This window comes from Acartia tonsa, chromosome 13, assembly GCF_053477335.1.
Source record: "Acartia tonsa isolate MP-2025a chromosome 13, ASM5347733v1, whole genome shotgun sequence".
Taxonomy (NCBI): Eukaryota; Metazoa; Arthropoda; class Copepoda; order Calanoida; family Acartiidae; genus Acartia; species Acartia tonsa.
The window spans coordinates 11,124,187-11,147,395 of NC_137272.1; the positions used below are offsets into that span (position 1 = coordinate 11,124,187).

Genomic DNA, 23,209 nt, shown 5'->3' on the forward strand with positions numbered 1-23,209 from the left:
GGGAGCCGAGTGCTGCGGCCAGAGTTCATAGTTCGCTGTCGGGGGGGGGGGGGGGGGGGGGTTCCGACTATTGCCATCCTAGTTTTCTTGTCTACAAAGAATCTGTACATGAACAAAGAATCTGTACAAAAAGAGGATATAAATAAGGAGACAAGTTGTAACAATTGATTTGGTCCAATTAATGTTATTTGCTGCTTTCTTAATCCCTTCCTTATCAGGGAGGGAGGGGACATTGGGATGTTTATTACACTAGTCCCCAAATTTTAATACATTTTAATACATTGGCTTAACAACTTTGGGGACTTCTATAGAATTTTGATTGATTGGTTAATTAGGTTGAGTGTTCCAAACGACTTATTGTAATCTTCAGAAAGGGCAATTTTGTGTATTATAACCTTTAGGGAAATAGATGAATTTATCAGCAATTGTCTTATCCCTTCAGATCCCTGCTTCCTTATATTTATCTTTTTCTTTTTATTGTGAAATTAAGTTGTGTTTTTGTCTGGAATATTTTTCAAGGAAAAATCACATATTTTCTATTATGTCCCTGATTTATTTCAAACAGGTTCTCAGCCTTACAGAAATGTCATGTATAGCATCGTATTACAATAAATTCTCCACGAATATTAAAAATAAACACTATTACCAGGTTTTGTTAGACCAGAGGAGCCGACAAAATTTGTTCTAATTATGTAATTTTTCATTGTAATATCCACGGAAAGCTATCTATAATATACTTCTAAGCCATACTGATTAAAACAAATCATGTCAAAGACAATTGCCCTTAAATACTTCTTTGAAGCGAAGTTTCTCTATAATTTAAATGTTTATATGTCAGTCTGTCTGAATCATTATGGAGGAAACATACTTTGCTATTTAATTAAGATACACGGCTAAAATGTTTTGTGCAGATTCCGTATTTCAATTATAATCTAGGATAAACTTTGCTTGGTTCGTTGGCATGTCAGTCTAGCTACAATAGACATAATTATGATATTTACATTAAGGGTCCCCTTCCTCTTTTTTACAACTGATCATGAGCTTTAAAACTCAATATGTCCATTTTTGTGTATCTTTTTGTGCTTCGCTATTATGGATGTTGCAATCGATGTTTTTTCTTAGTGAAAAATTATTATTTTGGATTTTTCAATATTTGGCATGACTTGCAGATTTTAGCAGGAAAAATTTTAAATGACAAATCATACAAAACATAAAAAATGCATTTCAGGGAAATTACACTGGTACTCAAAGTTTCATAGCCACGTTATCTAATTATTTATTGAAATTTGATTGGTTGGCTAGACAATAACAGTGTCAAACTTTTTCTATGCTATAGGGTAATCAGATTTTTTATTAAAAAAAAAAATTCTCAGTAATGGCTTGCCTAGTTGGGTTTTGCTTTTTGGGGAAGCTGCAAATTTATCTAAGGTTGGGTTAAGGCTATTTTATTTCACAATGTAGAGCCCCCTGCAGACTTGAGGCACATTCTTTAGCAATCTATAGACAATTATCTTTCCGATATGCAATTTTAAGCAAGACAAAGAGAAAAAATAAGTAATACTTTTTCTATAGATAACACTTTACACCATTTACCATTCATGCAAATAATTATGGGAATAACAAGGATGACAACACCCATATACGCGAAGCTTTAAAATGACAGGATATGTGAAAATTGTAACTTGTAGAGTGTCATGACTGAATAAGCAGAAATTCAATGCACAAGTCTACGCAAAATTGTAAGTAAATTTGTTGCAAAACTTCTTGAGATTAGAATACTGTTTTAGGACATTCTTACATTGTTGGGACTTTATTAAAGAGATGCTTTGCTTATAACATTGTACCTTGTGGTAATAAGAATCAGTAATAAAAAATCTGATGAAAAGGATAATTAAAACATACAATAATTTGTTGTCAAAAAGTAAAAACTCAGCATGTTTTAAATAGGCGCACGGACTTTCTGATTATAGAGTTGCTACGCTTCCTAAGTCGTACTTTATTGTTTAAGGGATCATCATGCGAAGTTTGAAATCAATAGTAAAATTCTAGCCTGTTTAAATTTACTTAAAGAGCTTATTGTCCTTGACTGACTTATTCTAGAAAGACTTCGCTTATCGAAATATTGTGCTTTTTATATAAAACCTTACAGCCGGCACCTGCCTTTAACTAAGTATTTCAATATGTGCTTACTAACCTATATAATGGCTGGCTTTTTTATGAAAAGGGTGAAAATCCACCTTCACCAACTATTCCTTATTTCGGGGATAAGACAATGAACGAAATATTTATATACATAAATACATCATAAATTTTCATAGACAAAATTAACCCTTCAGAAGATAAAAGTATTTGGCTGAAATCTTTGAATTTTTTTAGCTTGGAATCACCCAAAGTTTTGGAGCCAATGATTAGGATAACCAGTTGATAAAACTTTGGGTACATGAGTTCTACACAATCAAATGTCCCCTCCCTCCCTATTTCCTACCTGCCTCAATGACGGTGATTCATATTCCCGTTTTGTCCCATGGATATTGTGTGTTTCTACCAGGAAGGAAGGGAAATTGGATTTTTAAATTACACGGATACCAAAATATTATACATTTAAAAAAGCATTTAAAAGAATAAGTTTTATCTTAAAAATTGGAAATTTTGTTTATCATCATCGTGGATGTTTGTAAATTGTCTTATCCTATAAGATCCCTGGTTTTGTACCCATTGCTAAAAATCCAATAAACACACTTTTCAGACAAAAGAACAACAGTACCTGGTATTTATACATTGTGGCTAATAAATCGTTGATGGAAATAGCGAAAGCTAGTATAGTAATAGTCCAGGGAAGGTTTGAGGCTATTTTTCAGTGTTTATGGTATATGGGTATCCGACAATCAGTTGTTCCCCTCCCCGTCGTATTACCTTTATACATTTTTTAAAATGCTATGCTTTCAATAATTAGGGTCGGTCCGTCTGTCCGAAACAGAACGGATAGCTTTTTTTTGTTAATACAGGCATGTTATAGTTGTCCTATCAAATTTGCATGGTGATTCTTGTAGTAGTTAGGTACGAAATCGTTAACATGATATCCGTACGTCCATTTTGATTGATCTGATTTTTGGAATACTGATTCCTAGGACAACAAAGTACAATGTTATAAGTGAAGCATCTCTATTGCAAGTCCTAAAAGTATAAGTATGCTTTTAAACAGTTGCTTGTATTTAAGAATTTTTTCAACAAATTTACTTACAATTTTGTTTCGACTTTTATACATTTATATTCTGATTATTCAGTTAGACAATCTACATGTGTTAATGTTCGTCTGTCCTACTGTTTCAGAAATTCGCTTTTAAGGATGTTGTCATCCTTGTTTCTTAATAAATAGGGAGGAGCATAGGGCTAGGGACTTGGGTTATTTAATTTTACTTCTCGGCTGCAAAAGAATAAAAAAGCAATATCATTTCTTTTCTTAAACATTTTACGAAAACTTCACTGTAATATAAATATAAATACTTTTTTGTTGGTATTAACGTAGTTCGCAAAGTTAGTAATTCCCACCAAAAACAGTCAATATAACTTTTAGTGTTAAATCATTGCTGCCAAGACATAATACTTGTGGCTATGGAGGAAAGGTGGGAGGGGTAATTCGATCCTCTCTTTTTTATTTAATTTTAAAAGAATGAGAAAAAAATAAATTTTTTTCCAGGGGATTTTTCTTTAGGGAGAATTTATGTGAGAAAAAAAATTATAAATCTTCCTCGGACCTTTGAGAAGATTTACTGCAAAGATGAACCATAAAGGTTAAGCGGTTGGTGAGATCTTAAGCTACAGACGCACAGATAGACATAATTATTTTGATGTAAGTTTGAGACAAAAATTTTGGTAGTCACGGGATTCCTCCCCACAGAATTCCTCCCACTGGATTCCTCCCAACGGGATCCCTCCCACGGTATTCCTCCCACACGGGACTCCTCCCACACGGGATTCCTCCCAACCAGGATCCCTCCCACGGGATTCCTCCCAAACGGGATACCTCCCACAGTATTCCTCCCACACAGGATCCCTCCCACGGGATTCCTCCCAAACAGGATACCTCCCACGGTATTCCTCCCACACGGGATCCCTCCCACAGAATTCCTCCCACACGGGATACCTCCCACTGTATTCCTCCCACACGGGATACCTCCCACGGTATTCCTCCCAAACGGGATACCTCCCACGGAATTCCTCCCACGGAATTCCTCCCACACGGGATACCTCCCACGGTATTCCTCCCACACGGGATACCTCCCACGGTATTCCTCCCACAAGGGATCCCTCCCACGGAATTCCTCCCACACGGGATACCTCCCATGGTATTCCTCCCACACGGGATCCCTCCCATGGGATTCCTCCCACCGGGATACCTCCCAAACGGTATTCCTCCGACACAGGATACGTCCCACAGAATTCCTCCCACACGGGATACCTCCCACGGTATTCCTCCCACACGGGATCCCTCCCACGGGATTCCTCCCAAATGGAATACCTCCCACGGTATTCCACCCACACGGTATCCCTCCTACGGGATTCCTCCCAAACAGGATACCTCCCACGGTATTCCTCCCACACAGGATCCCTCCCACGGTATTCCTCCCACATGGGACTCCTCCTAAAAATGTTTCAATTTTTTCCCATTTACAATTTTTCAGGGTGGGGCGACCTTCCAAACCCCCGTAAAAAAATTTCAAATTTTTTTTTTTTTCATTTTAAAATTTTTTGGGGTGGGGTGACCCTCCACAACCCCCTAAAATTTTTTTTTTCTTTCATTTTCAAATTTTTGGGGTTGGGGTAACCTCCCACACCTCCATAAAAATTATTTTTTTAAATTTTTTTTTTTTTTCATTTTAAGATTTTTGGGGGTGGGATGACCTATCACACCCCCTACAAAAAATGTTTCAATTTTTTCCCATTTACAATTTTTCAGGGTGGGGTGACCTTCCAAACCCCCGTAAAAAACTTTTCAAATTTTTTTTTTTTTTAATTTTTAATTTTTAAATTTTTTGGGGTGGGGTGACCCTCTACAACCCCCTAAAATTTTTTTTTTTGGGGTTGGGGTAACCTTCCACACCTCCCTAAAATTTTTTTTTTCAAATTTTTTTTCTTTTCTGGATTTAAAATTTTTTGGGTTGGGGTGACCTCCAACACCCCCCTAAAATTTTTTTTCTCCAAATAATAAAAAAAATTTAAATGACAAAAAATATAAATTTGAAAAATTTTAAGGGGAATGTGGGTTACCCCATCCCCCTGAAAAGTTTAAAATTTGAAAATGAAGGAAAACAAAATTTTGAAAAAATTTTTTTTGGGGGTGTTGGAGGTCACCCCACCCTCAACAAAATTAAAAATAGAAAAAAAAATGTGAAAAATTTTTTTTTTAAGGGGGGTGTGGAAGGTCATCCCATCCCCGAAAAAAAAAAAAAAAATTTGAAAAAAAAAATGTAATGGAAGTGTGAGAGGTCACCCCAACCCCAAAAATTTGAAAATGAAAGAAAAAAAAAATTTTTAGGGGGGTGTTGAAGGTCACCCCAACCCCAAAAATTTTTTAATGAAAAAAAAAAAATTTGAATAAAAATTTTTTTGGGGGTGTGGGAAGTCACCACACTCTCAACAAAATTGAAAATGAAAAGAAAAGAAAATTTGAAAAAAATTTTTTTTAGGGGGGGTGTGGAAGGTGACCCCCCTCTAAAAAATTTTAAAATGAAAAAAAAAAAATTTTTTTACTGGGGTGTGGAAGGTCACCCCACCCTGAAAAATTGAAAATGGGAAAAAATTGAAACATTTTTAGGAGGAGTCCCGTGTGGGAGGAATACCGTGGGAGGGATCCCGTGTGGGAGGAATACCGTGGGAGGGATCCCGTGTGGGAGGAATACCGTGGGAGGAATCCTGTGTGGGAGGAATACCGTGGGAGGGATCCCGTTTGGGAGGAATCCTGTGGGAGGGATCCCGTGTGGGAGGAATACCGTGGGAGGTATCCCGTGTGGGAGGAATACCGTGGGAGGTATCCCGTTTGGGAGGAATCCCGTGGGAGGGATCCCGTGTGGGAGGAATACCGTGGGAGGTATCCCGTGTGGGAGGAATACCGTGGGAGGTATCCCGTTTGGGAGGAATCCCGTGGGTGGGATCCTGTGTGGGAGGAATACCGTGGGAGGTATCCCGTGTGGGAGGAATACCGTGGGAGGTATCCTGTTTGGGAGGTATCCTGTGGGAGGGATCCCGTGTGGGAGGAATACCGTGGGAGGTATCCCGTTTGGGAGGAATTCCGTGGGAGGGATCCCGTGTGGGAGGAATACCGTGGGAGGTATCCCGTTTGGGAGGAATCCCGTGGGAGGGATCCCGTGTGGGAGGAATACCATGGTAGGTATCCCGTTTGGGAGGAATACCGTGGGAGGGATCCCGTGTGGGAGGAATCCCGTGTGGGAGGTATCCCGTTTGGGAGGAATCCCGTGGGAGGAATTCAGTGGGAGGAATCCCGTGTGGGAGGAATCCCGATGGAACCAAAAATTTTATCTTTGAAAACTCAAAATTGCTCGCGGATTTATTAATTTTTTTTCGAAGATTTTATAGAACACCATAACTTTTCCTATAAGGATAATTGATATTAAACAAGGATGACAACATCCATAAGTAGCGAAGCACAAAAAATCGTAGATGGGAATACGTACAGGTAGATTTAAAAGGTTTTTACTAAAATCAAGAATAGATTTATTGGATAAGATAAATATGAAACCTTGTTTTATTTTGTATGATGACGATGGTCAAAGTAAATTATATTAAAGATGCTCATAACAATGGGGAAAATTATTTTGATACTGATATCCCATAAAAGTTTGAAAATTGGATCAAAATAAACAAAGATCTTGGGAAATATGTAAAACATATAAAAATAGCCAAAAACCTGATAAAAGGCAGTCTGGCCGCCATGGTTGTTTTCTTGAAACGACAAAAAAATTAATTTTTAAATCCTTAAAAACTTAAAAAATTTGGAAAATCGGACCATATACACTGAAGATATGGAAAAAAGTGTTAAATATATTTATAAATAGCCTAAAACCTGCCAAAAAGGCAGTCTGGCCGTCATGGTTATTTCCTTTAAAGACGGGAAATTTAATTTTGATATCTACAACTGAAAAAATTTTGAAAATCGGACTATAAACACTGAAGATATGGAGAAAAATGTTAAAAATATAAAAAAACAGCCTAAAACCTGCTGAAAAGGCAGTCTGGCCGTCATGGTTGTCTTCTTTAAAAGACGGGAAATTTAATTTTGATATCTATAACTGAAAAAATTTTTGAAAATCGGACCATACACTGAAGATATGGAAAAAAAAATGTGAAAAATATAAAAATAGCCTAAAACCTGCTAAAAAGGCAGTCTGGCCTTCATGATTGTTTCTTTAAACGACAGGAAATTTAATTTTGATATCTGTAACTGAAAAAATTTTGAAAATCGGACCATAAACACTGAAGATATAGAGAAAAATGTGAAAAATATAAAAATAGCCTAAAACCTGCTAAAAATCGGTCCGACCGCAAATGATGTTTTATAGTCAATTGTGCTCCTTAATAATGGGAATGTTGTCAAAAAATTTCAGCATTCTATCTTTTATAGGAGCTGAGTAAATCCCATTTCCCCCATAGCGTTACGGACTGACGGACTGACGGACTGACTGACTGACTGACGGACGGACAAAGTGAATTATAGAGTAGCTTCGCTACTAAAAACAACACAATAGCCAGCACCCTATTCAATTTTTTAACAGGGATATGTTTATTGAATATAAGCTCCTACGATGATAAACAAAATTAACCCTTTTGTAGTTTAAAGTTATTTGTTGGAAAATTTGGACACTGCTAGTATGACACTGAAAATTTTATTAAAAGTGTCCAAAGTTTTTAGGGAAAGCCATAAGATAACTTGCTTTTAAAACTTTGGGTACCAGTATAATTTACAATCAAATGTCAACTACGTCCTTGTAAATTATATTTTCCAATTTTTGTAATAAAAGTTAACGTCTATAAATAAACATTAAACAAATAAGGATAAGACAATGGTCGTTACTACACACCCAGTAAAGATAAACAAAATTAACTTCTTGTTTAGATTATAAATATTAGTTGAAAAGTTTTACCCTTATAGTTTTAACTAACCAAAAAAATTAATTGATATACCCAAATTCTCAAGCAAATCAAATTAAATCAAAGTACCAAAGGTTATAAGACAAACAACTAAGATAACGTTGTCATATACTTTGGGTAACTTAACAGTCCCATAACCCTTCCCCCCGGGTAAATAGTTTGAGGGGGGGGGGGGGGAATGCCTTGGCCCAAAACAGTCGCAACTCGCTACCATGCACAGTTGGGACTTCTCAGACAAAGGTCGTGCATCTCAGAGAGTTGGTTGTCTGATGAATGAATGGAAGCTTTACACCGCAATCATATTGTATGTATGTTCCAATGTGCGTGGAAAGAGGTCTAGTACCCGAAGCGACACCTAAGGTACTCCCAAGGTACTAGTATAATTTACTGACCAATGTCCCCTCCCTCCCTGCGCTTTCATAAATATCAAAGAGGAAGGTAAATTGGGCTTTAAACTACACTGGTACCCAAAGTTTTATAACCCATTTGTCTTATTTGTTTCCTAAAAACTTTGGGTACTTCTGAACTTTTAGTGTACAAACATTTCAACTAATAGTTTTTTTTATTGAAGGTATAATTTTGTTTATCATAATTGAAGATGTATATCAACTCATTATTCATTGTCTTATTCCTGTTAAATAATATACACTTAATGACTTAAAACAAAACAGATTACAAAATAGCAAAGTTAAAAAAAACAAAATTATTTTATTTCTAATTGAACTATACTAGGGTCGGTCTGAAATATCTTTCAGGATCATTTAATTTGCTTTCTGTTAGTAGATTTCCTTATTTTAAAAGTATGACGATTTTGGATCATTGTAAGAAAACGAAGTAGCAGGTTTTATTTTCACAGTATTTTTTTTAATGTTATATTAGGTTAGATAATCTTAATGATTGCCCCGCAGGATTCGATCATATCGCAGAAAAGGTACTGTGAAAATACGACGAAACCCACAACTTGTTTTCTTTCCAATGATCCCGATTATTTTCTCTCAGAGTGCCTAGTCGAGCACCGAAACTGCCCACCCTTCTTGCATAATTTTTTTTCAAAACAAAATATTTTTTTAATATTTTAGTTGTTATTTGCTCTTTGTACCTTGTTAAAACTTCTGTAATTAAAATTCAACTAAATTAAAAGACAAAAAAATGCAGTAATTATTATCATCCTATATCCAAATGTTTAGACACATCAAAAAAATTACGTGATCAAATTAAGATAAAGAGTGTCATTAAACTGTTATTAATTCATATATATAAATTGGGTAATAATTAAGAATACTTTGACATAATAAAAGCATTTGACTACAACCCAACACCAAACTTAACGGAATTAGGCCAAAAAATGATACTCCTTATTGTAAAATAATATTTCGAGAATTAAAAAATGAAAACGAAAGGCGCCAAGCACTCATTTTTTACTCAATTTTCTAACACAGTGTATTTACTAATGTGCAATAGTTGTATAATCATGTTCACTCATTCGCTGGATTAAAAATATTATTGTACAAACTTGTAGGGTAAAAATTTTCCAAACTTTTCTTTGATAATTTTAATTAATAAAAGAGGTAATTTGTTGATCATAATTATGGTTGTAGATCAATTTATAATCTATTGTTTTATTCTTTTTTTCGTTGATGTGAATGACCACCAAAGCTGAAGCTTTATTTGATCTTATTAAGAAGTCTGATTTTCACAGTTGAAACAAATCCATATAAATGGGAATTTTAAAATATATATAATATATACATGCTCCTAAAGAATTCTAACGACAATTTATAGAGGGGAGGACAGAGGGGGAGGTAAAAGGATATTTATGCCACCACGTTCTAATTTCTATTTCAGTTTTAAAAAGAAAAAGTCAATAAAGTTTTTGGAGGGGTATTTTCTCTTTGCAAGGACTTGAAAAAATAGTTATAAACCATCACTTGTACATATTATAAACTTCATTATAAAGGAGAAACATATCTGACTAGCGGTTAGAAAGATCCTATACTACTGACAGACTGACATGGTTGAACAGACTGTAAGTATGGTAATTATTGTCATATTTTCTCATATTTCTAGTTAATATTCCATAGTGTTGTTGTTCTGTTGATTAGATTATTGTAAAGAGTGTGTACACAGTTAGAGCATGGATAGATATTTTTTTTCTAAACTGACCAAGCTAAATTTGCTTGATTCACTTCACTAAGAGATGCGATTTATAATGAAGATTATCTGCCTTTTAAATATACAGTGTTTTTTTATCTATAATACAGAGTAGAATGATGTCTGTCTATCTGTCCGTCCGTCCGTCCGTCTGTCCCTTAAGGTCTCGGTAACCACTGCACCGATTGGATTCTACTCATGAGTGAATATACCTTCTGGTCCTCTGATAGTTTTAGACTATTTTCTTGGGGGGTGGGGCACTCCCTACTCCCCCCCTCCAAAAAAATCCTCGCCCATTTTTCTTTAAGTTAAGTACCTATTTTACTTCTTTAGATATGTACAATTTTTTTTTAAGGGGGCGATTACTCTTGGGTGAAACCCTCCCCTAAAATATCTATAAACCTTTCCTGAGCTGGATCTTTAAATCATTTCAATGATGCGCCAAATCTGGGTGCGCCGAATTTCAGCCAATCATAGCGCGGCATTTCGTAAAATGCTGTGATCTCATTGGTGGAAAGTTGGCTTACCCCGATTTGGCGCACCATTGACATGATTTACAGATCCAGCTCTGGACATATGAGAAGATCCAATGCAAAGGAAAATCCTATCGGTCCAGTGCAGTGGTAATAATGATCTTAAGCTACAGATAGACTCACAGACAGATACACATATAGGCAACCATCCTGTTACTTTTTATATAAGGATAGTGGATTCACAATGCATACAACAGACACCATTAAACTTTTTTTTAAAGATAACTATATCCCATCCATGTTGATTTGTTGATGAAACGCTGACTAGAGACACGGAATACTAAATTATGGTCGACAAAATTGATGTTCAGTTGTGTACAACACTTGGAACAATGCAACCAATAAAAAGTAGAAAGAATTTACGTCAGGTAGGAAGGGGATGTAAATTTTACAGGAAATTTTAATGATTTTTAATTGATCAGTTCAACTTAGAAGTGCTTAAACTGGGTCATCTCAAAAAACGCCTATCTCAGAAAACGCCTATCTCAAAAAACGCCTATCTCAGAAAACGCCTATCTCAAAAAACGCCCATCTCAGAAAACGCCTATCTCAAAAAACGCCTTTTTCATAAAATGCCCACTACACTTTTAAAAATAAAGCCTAATTTATTAATAGTATTCAAAAGAATAATACAATACTTGTCATTCATGATCTCTTATTTAAAACACAAATAAATAGTTACCAATTCAACCATTTTATAAACTATGTACAAAGATGGATAAAATGGTAAACTAAAGATTAGCTGCTATATTTAGAGAAAAGGGGTAGTTTAAATAAATGGGAGAACATTATTGGAGGGAGAACTCATTGAAGGAAAGAGTTTAATTATTGAAGCTCATTCAAAAGTACATCATTTTTTAATCTGGTAAGAATAAGAAGGAATATAGGGATAAGACATTAAAATAACCTCACCCTATTTTTCCCCTAAAATTCATCAACTATGGAAAGTAGAATCTAAAAAAAATGTTAAATTGCTTTATAATTTATAATGATTAGGTATTCTAAACTATTTTTTTTATTTTGAGGAACAGCTATCTAATTCTGATAAGTTTAAAGCATATCATACTCAATAAATATTTTGTATATTATTTGTGTATTTTAATAATTATATAACATGAATCTAAAATTTCTTTCAAGCATAATAAAAACTAGAACATAATTTCGTGTTTTCCAAACTATTTATCCCTTCCTTACACCCTACCCAAATTTCACAACCCCATTTTGAAATTCACCCAACCAAAATTCCACAACATCTTTATGATTATCTCTTAACAAATTTACTAGGTTTAGTCATATTTACAACATTTCAACCTGATATTCTGTTAATTCAAGATACTAGGTCAAATAATAAAGAAAATAAATAAAAAGTATGTTTTAATAGAGCTCATAGTTGTTCATCTTATTGTAATAACTGAAAAGTAAACTGGGTTGTTTGCAGTTGATATATGAAAAAAATAAAAAATAAAAGATGAATTGACTATGTAAAAGTTTTTGATATTCAATTGTGATCAATTTTCAAAAAGCAAACCTTTAGTATGTTGTTACTCAAAAGGCTTACAAAAAAAAGTGCCTAAGGAATGTACAAAAGTGACATTATACTTCAGGGATAGATATTTCAATAAGAAGATTTATACTGTACATATTGTATAATAATCACAATTGTCTCAACCATGACACTTTGGTTGAGCTTGGACTTCCGAATTAGCGGGAAGTTCACGAGATCAGTTGGCGAACATACAAAACCCCCAATACCAGGAACCATCAAGTTTCAACAGCAGGTTTGAATATAGATTTATTGATGAAATTATTTCAAAAGACCTGAAATTACAAGATCAATTAATAAACAGAATAAAATATTATTCGTTATCTTAAAACTTTGAGCACTAAAAAAATCTTTTTCTTTTCTTATGGTTAAAAAATCTTTGGAAACTTTGGCTTTAAAGGAAAATTATTTGGTTTAATAAATCATTGTTAAATGCAACAATAAGGCACATAAAAATTACTAAAACATATATTAATCATAATTAAGTTTCATGCTTAGCTGGCTAAAGCCTTTTTAAAACTACATATAATCGTCCTATACACCATACTTCATAATGAAAATAACAAATTCTACCTGAAGCTCTTATGGTTTCAAATCCCTGATATACTAGGGTAGTTCACACTCAATGAGACCAATGATAGGCCCAATTTTGTTCTCCGCAATCTTCACACTCTCATATCTCATTCAAAAGTAAAGAACGTGCGCTTCAAAATAAACAAACACTCTATGCCGCGCCACATTATGAAAGGAAAGCCCTAAAAGACGACATTTGCGCTTTGTTTTTGGTTTAATGATAAGGAATTTAATTTTGAACTTGATAAACACAAAGCTTCCTCGAAAAGAGGTTAAGACACACCCCCCGTTTGAAAGTCAAATTAACTTCCTTAACGAGATTCAAGGTTTTTTTCGCGCTGAGCACTAGCAACATTTCTCACTAAACTCAACTCACCATAATCACATGAGAATGGCCACATCCCGAAAACGTGACAATTTTGCTCCTAACTAAATGAAACCCCGTGAAATGCATACACAATATTATACTCCTCACTAGGACTCATAATACCTCACATTTTAGGATAGAAGGATGGGGATTGGTTTGTACCATACAACATTCCATGCACATGACAATCACAAGATCACATACACAATCCTAAAATAGATAATCCTATTAATCATGATGTTGTAAATATAACAACTATACTAAATAATAATCATTTCATAATCAATAGGCAATAAATCATTATTAATAAATCAATAAGTACCTACGAAATCAGGTTGAAATGTAAATGTAAACAATAATGTAAAAATAAAACGAAATAAATCTTAGACAAGAAAATTAAGATTTATAGGTACTTAAAACTAAATTTGTTAAGCATCAAAAAGAGTAGTAAGAAAAAATTTTTCAAAATCCTTGGGCAGAAAGTTTTTCAAACCTAATGAATAAGAACTGTAATATCTTAATCAACAATAAAACTTTTTAATACTTAAAGAATAGCAAAATAATATCTTCGTTAGAATTTTCATTGAAATTATGAAAAAATACCAATTTTTCTTTGTAAAAAAATATGAGACTTTAAATATGAATTTTCAATCATTCCTTGATCTAAATAAAAATGTTTTACTTGATTGAAATTCATATATAATTTAAAAAAAATCTGCTAAAAAATACTTGATTTTTTTTCTTAGAATAAATATCGAATCACGCAACCTCGACACATTATTCCTTTTTGTTAAACTTTTCAGGTAAGTTTTAAAATGAATTGTACTTTTGAAAAGAAATTAAACTCAATAAAATTAAATTTGAGCATATGAAATAGAAGAATATTTAATCGCATTTCATTTGATTCTTATTTTAGGCATAAAAATAGGCATATGAAAAATGTGGCTTTTTACTAAAAAAAATCTCAATTTCCATAAAATAAGAATCAATTATTAATCATAATTTTTAACAACTGCCTGACTGATACAGCATGTTCTTCTAGGGGAGATTTATCTGTCAGTCTGAACAAGACTCTTGCCGTCTTTCTTCCATCCTCAATTCTCGTCACTCGGCCCATCCTCAAACATCTCATCAGCGGATTGGTACTCGTAACCAGAACTACATCTCCATCAGCTAGTGGCTCCGCCATCTCATCCTTCCACTTGGACATCCGTAATATCTTCGGTAGGATCTCCTGGCGGTAGGCAGTCCAAAACTGGGCAGATAAATCTTCCAACAACTTCAACCTGGAGGAAATTTGGTCCTCCGGTTTCATCGCCACATTGCACAACGGCTGGCGGTCAACATTTCCCAGCAGCTGGCCAGGGGTAATCAGCCGCCAATTCTCCACGTCGTTCGCAGCTTCAATTGTCAGTGGTCTGCTATTCATAATTTTGCTGACCTCCGCCAACAGCACCAGGAGCTCGTTGAAATTAACAGAACTATTCACCAACTTCTTGGACAGCAATCTCTTGGTTAATCCCACCATTTTCTCAGCCTGCCCAATATAATGGTGGGCTCGGGCCGGGATCTGAGACCAAGAAAACTCTACCTGGCTGCCCAACTTCTGCTCTAAAACCTTGCGAGCACCGGATAATTGTGTGCCCATGTCGCTTACTATGATCTTCGGCAGACAATGAACAGCTTCCAACTTGCGCAGGGACAACAGGATACTGCTGGTATCATACTTTTCCAAGGCATCTAACCACAACGCCCCTGAGAATCTGCAGACTACCACGAACACCCACACTTTCTTCGTTGCTGTCTGACTCCTCGTTTTGGCGGCAGCTCTCCTCGTAACCAGCGGACCCATCAGGTCGACTTGCACAGCTTCAAAAGGCCTGCTCGGGACCAACTTGTCAGGTAATACCTCCTTCATGGTAGCACGACATTCCTTAGCCCTCTCGACACTGCAGGGCCAACATTTCTTCACTTCCATGATGGCCAACCTCCTTGCCTTCACAATCCAGCACCAACGGCGGCTCTCAGCTAAAGTTCCACGGACACCAGAGTGAAGCTCAACATGCGCTTCTCTCATAAAAACAGCAGCTAACCAATTACCAGGCTCCAAAATTATTAAACCTGGCATGTCTTCAAATATCATTTTACGGCCGCCAGTAATGGCGTCAATGACTGGCTGTCCTCGACCAACCATTTTAAGAATCCTCATCTCCCTGGTCACATAATTTCCACCGGGACCAACGACAGGCCAGGTCAATGATACTTCATGCACTAATGGATTTAATGACGCATAATTGCCTTTAGCATCATTTATCCACTCATCCTCTTGGCTTCGTGACACAATGAAAAGTTCCGCCGCCGCCATAAAATTGTACAAAGACGGCTTGTACACAGAATCTGCGGCTGCTACATGACTACCAGCGGCTGTAGCCTTACCTTCTTGTCTGCTCTTTAGCTTCTTCAACCAGGTGTTCGCAACTTGCAGGACAGCTGCCATAATACGTTTGGCTTGTCCAAATGATCTCCTGTGCTTAAACCTAAAGACATCTTCAGCGGCTTCTCCGGCAACTTTCATTGAACATAACTTAACCATTTTGGTATTCAACTCCTCTGGGGGTAAAACCTGCTTGACTTCTTCGGCAGTTTTCACCGGCCACGCACTTTCATCCTGGCGCAACCATTCTGGGCCCAATCTGTACCTGGAACCTGGTCCCAAATCTGATACTTTGCAGGTGCTTCTGGTGCCCAAATCTGCAACGTTTTGCGTCCCCGGGACCCACCTCCAGTCATCCTTGTTGGTCGCAGATTGAATTTCTCCAATACGATGAGAATTAAATGTGTTCAACATAGCACTGTTGGAAACTATTTGTGATAAAACACACGATGAATCAGTAAAATACATCACTCTGATAATATCAAAGGGCAGGGCATCTCTGACGGACTTTGCCAACCTTGTGGACATCTGGCACCCCATCAACTCAAGGCGTGGAATTGACTCACACTTGACCGGCGCAACTCTTGACTTGGTGGCTAGCAGAAACGTTTCAAAACCTTGTCTAGTTGGCCACCTCAAATATGCATTAGATGCATAAGCCTCTGATGACCCATCCGAAAACATCATCAAGGATGGAAGGCCAGTTGGTTCATCCGGGACCACACAACGGTCAAACTCCAATTTAGCGACCTCAGCTCTGTCCTCCAGCGACTGAACAAGTTCATCCCGTAGACTTTTTGGAATGAAATCTTGCCAGCCCAAATTCAGCAAACAGGTTTTCCGCAGGACAAGTTTAATTCTCAACAGAATAGGGCTGCAAAGCCCGATCGGGTCGAAGGTTTGGGCGGCGAACCTATGGACCATCTTCTTCGTCAGATTCTCGTCCAAGGCGTCCTGGAGGTTGTACAAATCAGCATCCTCTTTCACCTTCCTTCCCTTGACTTTACCATCTTGGTTGACTCTTGTGGCGATGGACAACACATCGATGGCTGGCTTCCATATCAGCCCGAGAACCTTGGTATGCTGGCAATCATCTCCAGAATAAATGACTTGTTTGAAGGAAAAACTACCTTTACCGATAATCCTGTCGGCCTCTTTCATCATCTCCTTGGCTTCTGGCTTCGATCCTGCTCCCGAAATAACGTCATCTATGAAGCTGTGCTTCTCAAGCTTGACTGCAACTGGAATCTGAGGTAACTTGAATTCCTCATCAGGGTAGGTAGGTATTTGTGGCTCCTTCCATAATTCAGGTTTGGCAACAATTTCACTACCATTTATTTGTCCCTCTCCATACATCTCCTTGACCTCTGCTTCACTCTTTCCGCCGAACAGGCGGGACGTCAACTTCAGGGCTGTAACTGCCAAATTTCCCGCAGCTAACTCGCCGAAATTTACAACTTTGGTCAGGTAAATTTCAAGTGGACCATCTGGCGTCGGGGAAAATAAAACTCTCTTCATCTGGCTGTCGAACTCTGTGGCCAGGATGGAGTTATAAAACTTGGAGATATCCGCGGTTATACCAACCTTGTAACCGCGGAAAAGCATCAAATGATAAAATATCTTCTGCATTGGCGGCGGGCCTCCCAGCATTATGTTATTAAAACTGGTACCCTTGAACGTCAGAGAACTATTTGCACACAATCGCATGGGTGTGGAACTTGAATCCTCCTTGAAAGCAACCACTATTGATGAACAAGACTTAGGTCCTTCATACTGCAACTCTTCAGGCGTGGCTTTTTGGAAAACGCCTCTTCTTATGGCGTCGTTGAATACCTCCACATACATTCCATAGGTACCTTCCTTGACCATCCTGGCACGATCCTTTTCAGCAATTTTGCGGGCTAAACTCTCATTGTAGGGTAAAGTGTGAGGATCTTCAATATAAGCATATTGACCTGTCCACTTGTTGGACTGCAAGTCTAGTGTTAAACCTGCCTCAATTATCCTCTGCCTCTCACGCTGGTCCCAGGTAGTGCCGTCGGCCATAGCCTTGCACTCTTGACAAGCAGTACATCCTGGACAAAGTGCCTGCGGCTGTATGCCAAACGATTCAGACGTCAGAAAGTCTGGCAAAGTGCCTCCACTGACACTGACAGCCTTATAAGCCGACTTTTGATCTCCAGCTCCACCATCAGCACTCGTACAGATAAAACCACTACCAAAAATGGTTCGCCACAACATAGACTGGCCCACTTTCTGGTAGGTTGAAGGAAACACGTCAGGATGTGTATTTCCAATGATGATATCTAAGCCTCCACTAATATATGTAAACCTTTCTGGCGGCATTTTAAATATCTCGGCGGCAGTTTCGGGGTGGACCGAGCGCATCTCGTTGGCCCCGCCGAGGGTAGGCATGACAGCTGCCTCAAACTCCCTCAGATTGCCGTCCCTATCCTTCAAATAAAACACAACATTGCGGCAGGAAGACTCACTGCCATCAGCTACAGAAATCGTTGTATATCTGCCAGTAGATTTCAGCTTCAATTTGTTGGATAACTTCTCAGACACAAGTGGCAAATTTGCCCCGGAGTCAAACATTACCGTGGCGTGGCAGGTGCCGCCGCCAGGTGCTACAACAGGAACTAACTGCAGTAAGAAAGTACAGGGGCTGGGTGCAGAACTTGACTTGTAAACTGTATTCACACCAGCACTAGCCTCATGGAGTAACCTGGAATGGTATCTGTCGCAATTATTAGTACCACAAACACCAAGCTTATCAGACTTATTACACTTGTCAGCAGTATGGCCGTCACATAGGCAAAGTTCACATAATTTCTTCTGCTGGACAACTTTCTTTCGATCAACCACGTCCATCTTCTTAAACGTGAGGCAACGGAAAATCGGGTGTTTCTCCTTGCAGCTCTCCACAGGACATGCACTGTTCCACTTGGAAGCCTTGTCCTTTCCAGCCTTTCCATTCTTATTGTCGTTGCGGCCAGATACTTGCACGGCGGCAGCTCTGTCACGATTTCTCTTGCCGGCGCCATTGTCATAGGACATATCACCAGCCAACATGGCACCCCTGGTCCTCTCCAGCAGTTCAACAATCTTCGGGATGTTGGGTTGGTTCATGCTACCTAGCTCCATCATAATTTTGTCTCTCAAATTTTCAGGGCACTTGTCTTTAAAAATATGAATGAGAGTTAGGTGGTTGTAATCCTTAGCTGCAGAACCAACGATGGCTTCTACCTCCTGCATCATGCTCTTGAAGGTAGCAATTGCGCTAACCACGTCCACAGGTTTATCCACAGGTTTCATCTTGTTCAACTTAGTTAAAATCCTCATGAACCGGCGAGTGTTTGATAAAAACATCTGGTCAAGAAACGCCCATTGTTCATTGTGATCTCTAATCGCTGACACTTGCTTGCGTAGTTCCGGGTTGGTTATCACCTTCTCCATACACAACATCAGACTTAACCTCTGGTCAGCAAATCCATAACCAGAGCAAAGATCCTTAAAGACCTGTTTAAAGTTTGGGTAATCCGTGTCAGTACCGTCGAACGACGGCAACAAACTGTTGTCCCAGCGCCCATACTGCGGGTTGGAACTCCGAATATCCACGGCAGACATACTTCTGGAGAGCATGGCAGGTGTCCCACTCTCATCCAGGTTAGATGAACGACGTTCCATCTCTCTAAGCCTTCGGTACATATCACGTACTTCTTGGCGCAACTCCACGGAAATTTTAAGCACTCCCATGTCCATCTTCACCTTCTCAATGACGTCAAGGTTCCTGGCGACAGTGCTTGACCTCGCGTCCTCTGAATCATTGTCAAGCCAGTACAGAATTTTTGTACACTGCTCCAACGACGCATAAACTTTATCTGCAACAGTTTTCTGCTCACTAGCTTCATCCAAATCACGCTTGAACTCGCGCAGCTCACTAGTCTCCACGGCAGGTTTTAGACTTTTTATTAGGTCAGATTGGTCCTTGACCTCACTAAAAATGTCACGAATTGATTTTACATTCACATTTTCACATGAACTAAAACTTTGGCAGGCTTTTAGATTGTCATAAAACAATTTTAACTGTTCATCAAAAACTTCTAGCCTTTCACTGCCAATAGCGATTGCTCGCTCAATTTTCTGCTTTTTGGTTAGTGGCATATTGATTCACTAGGTACTTATTTCACAGAAAAATTGTCACAGTTTATTGCATCAATAATTCACTAGATGCTATTGATCTCTTGATGAATGCTAACGCCTATTCATCAGATATTTTGAAATTGTCTCAACCATGACACTTTGGTTGAGCTTGGACTTCCGAATTAGCGGGAAGTTCACGAGATCAGTTGGCGAACATACAAAACCCCCAATACCAGGAACCATCAAGTTTCAACAGCAGGTTTGAATATAGATTTATTGATGAAATTATTTCAAAAGACCTGAAATTACAAGATCAATTAATAAACAGAATAAAATATTATTCGTTATCTTAAAACTTTGAGCACTAAAAAAATCTTTTTCTTTTCTTATGGTTAAAAAATCTTTGGAAACTTTGGCTTTAAAGGAAAATTATTTGGTTTAATAAATCATTGTTAAATGCAACAATAAGGCACATAAAAATTACTAAAACATATATTAATCATAATTAAGTTTCATGCTTAGCTGGCTAAAGCCTTTTTAAAACTACATATAATCGTCCTATACACCATACTTCATAATGAAAATAACAAATTCTACCTGAAGCTCTTATGGTTTCAAATCCCTGATATACTAGGGTAGTTCACACTCAATGAGACCAATGATAGGCCCAATTTTGTTCTCCGCAATCTTCACACTCTCATATCTCATTCAAAAGTAAAGAACGTGCGCTTCAAAATAAACAAACACTCTATGCCGCGCCACATTATGAAAGGAAAGCCCTAAAAGACGACATTTGCGCTTTGTTTTTGGTTTAATGATAAGGAATTTAATTTTGAACTTGATAAACACAAAGCTTCCTCGAAAAGAGGTTAAGACAACAATACCTTCTTAGACTTACATGTTTCATCACAAGATAATTTTTAAAAATGTAGTAGGCAGTTGATATATGAAAAAAATAAAAAATAAAAGATGAATTGACTATGTAAAAGTTTTTGATATTCAATTGTGATCAATTTTCAAAAAGCAAACCTTTAGTATGTTGTTACTCAAAAGGCTTACAAAAAAAAAGTGCCTAAGGAATGTACAAAAGTGACATTATACTTCAGGGATAGATATTTCAATAAGAAGATTTATACTGTACATATTGTATAATAATCACAATACCTTCTTAGACTTACATGTTTCATCACAAGATAATTTTTAAAAATGTAGTAGGCATTTTATGAAAAAGGCGTTTTTTGAGATAGGCGAATTCTGAGATGGGCGTTTTTTGAGATAGGCGTTTTCTGAGATGGGCGTTTTTTGAGATAGGCGTTTTCTGAGATAGGCGTTTTTTGAGTATAGCCCTTAAACTTTCTAAATATTGTTAGATTATTGGAAATATATGTATATTTATTCCTATATAAAAGTAACACGATGTCAATCTGTATTTCTTACTATAGCACATGATCACGAAAATCGTTTGACAGATTTGGTTCTTCTTTACAGTCAAGCTGCTTATAGGATTAGGAAAGGTCGGGTTTATAACTTTGGAAAGTGAAGGGGGGAAGGGGTGCCTCTCCCTCACAGGTAAAATATCCTCTGGTAAAATATAATAATCTCTTGACTTTTACTTTTTTAACTTTGAAATGGAGGATCGACATAGCTCAACCCGCCCCTACCCTCAAGTCGCTAATGTAGTATATAGTCTTATTGCTATTTGTAATACTCGCGGCTGCGCTCTTAGACTTTAGGGGGTCTGTATTCGAAGGAGAAAGAAAAGACGGAAAATAACCTAAAACCAAACTTAAAAATAAAAGTTAATTAGCCTCAAACCTCTAATGACCTATAAGAAGCTTCCATAAAATAGGCTAATAGGCTCAGGAATCGAAATATTAAGTTACAGACAAAAAACCTTAATACTTTATACAATAGGATAATTCTTTGAAATAAGTCTCAACTACCTGTAAGATGAACTTACTAACTGCAATCTAGCTTTGTTGTTTAGATTTAGTTTTTTAGTTTTATTTGTTTTTTCTTTGTTAATATATTTAGTTACACTTATAAACAGCGATTATGGCTTAAAACTTAGCGCATCAGTTCGTCATCAGATTCAGAGGGGTTATGAGTTCGAATCTTGGTCCAGCACAACTTTATAACTAAAGACGTTGAAAATTATTCTTAATGCTGTGCTGCTATGTTAGATGCGTCGCATTATCAGACAGTACAGGAAGAAATGCATAATTAGTCTTCCAGATAAAGTTCTTGTAATCAAAGAGTTGGTTGTCTGTTGGGCATTACTTCACCTAATACCCAGGGATATTGGACAGAAAAGGAGAGATTTGTAACCCCTTAGTTATCGTAGGTGTTAGACCTGACGTTCAAATGTCTTGGACAGTAATCTCGCCCTATGCGGTAATTGATAGGAAGTTTGGACATTTAAGGTTTGGAACCAAATAACCATAACTCAATAAAAGTACCCAAAGTGTTTGAGCCAAAAAAAGATAACCATTGTAAATTAAATTCTAATGTCCTATCCCTCCCTGCACTAAATTACAATATATTTTTATTGTTTTGCTGCACTACTTATGGACAATAAAATCCTTGTTTTTTTGTGCATCATGTTTATGTCTTATAATTGTATTGTATTAAAAGCTAAAAGATATAAATTTGGCAATAAATTGCTTGCTCGCTCATGAGGCATTTTTGCCGCTGTTGCCAAAAACATATGTTGCATTGCAAACTTTAACTATATCAAGCAAAGATATGGGCTTTTTTAGAGTTTTCCATCAAGTGACTAGCGAGCATATACCCACCCACCTTACCTGATTTGGAAATAAATTTAATTGTGTGTTTGTTTTTTCACTCGGTTAGGTTAGGTTATATTGAGTACAGGGTAGCCCTCGCAGAGTTAGGGCACCGCAGATAAAGGCATTCAGCCATTGACAGAGATCTTATTCTTATGGTATACGACATAGGACGATAAATTAATGTACAGCCCCAAGTATGACAAACAAAATTACCACTTCATAGATTTAAATTATTTGCTTTAAAGTTTGAACACGAAGATTCGTATAAACAGTTCAGGAATCAAGTTCTCAAACTTTTAAAGCCAACGAATGAGATAACATGTCCTAAAAATATGAAGTTACTAGTATATTTTAAGGTCAAATGTCCCTCTCTTCCTCAAGTGGCGCATTCGCAAGCCTCAAAAATTAATGTTTAACGTCTACAAAAGATTTTCAAATAGTTTGGCTTAATAGATTTTTTTTATTAAAGCATTAGAAACTAGGAGCGAGTACTCTGCTTTAAAAAAT

At 37.0% G+C, this 23,209-nt stretch overlaps 2 protein-coding genes across 2 annotated transcripts in view; both read right to left on the reverse strand.

Moving 5' to 3' along the window:
* The window catches only part of LOC145303806 (furin-like protease kpc-1), a 308,581-nt gene that overhangs the window by 208,968 nt on the left and 76,404 nt on the right, over positions 1 to 23,209 (reverse strand). The window lies entirely within an intron of this gene.
* LOC145304489 (uncharacterized) lies at positions 16,681 to 20,771 on the reverse strand. The gene is made up of 3 exons (XM_080146372.1): positions 20,511 to 20,771; positions 18,260 to 20,212; positions 16,681 to 16,721 (listed from the first exon to the last, which is right to left on the reverse strand). Exons 2-3 carry the CDS (start codon positions 19,932 to 19,934, stop codon positions 16,681 to 16,683), a joined length of 1,716 nt encoding a protein of 571 aa, XP_080002498.1. The 5' UTR covers positions 19,935 to 20,212; positions 20,511 to 20,771.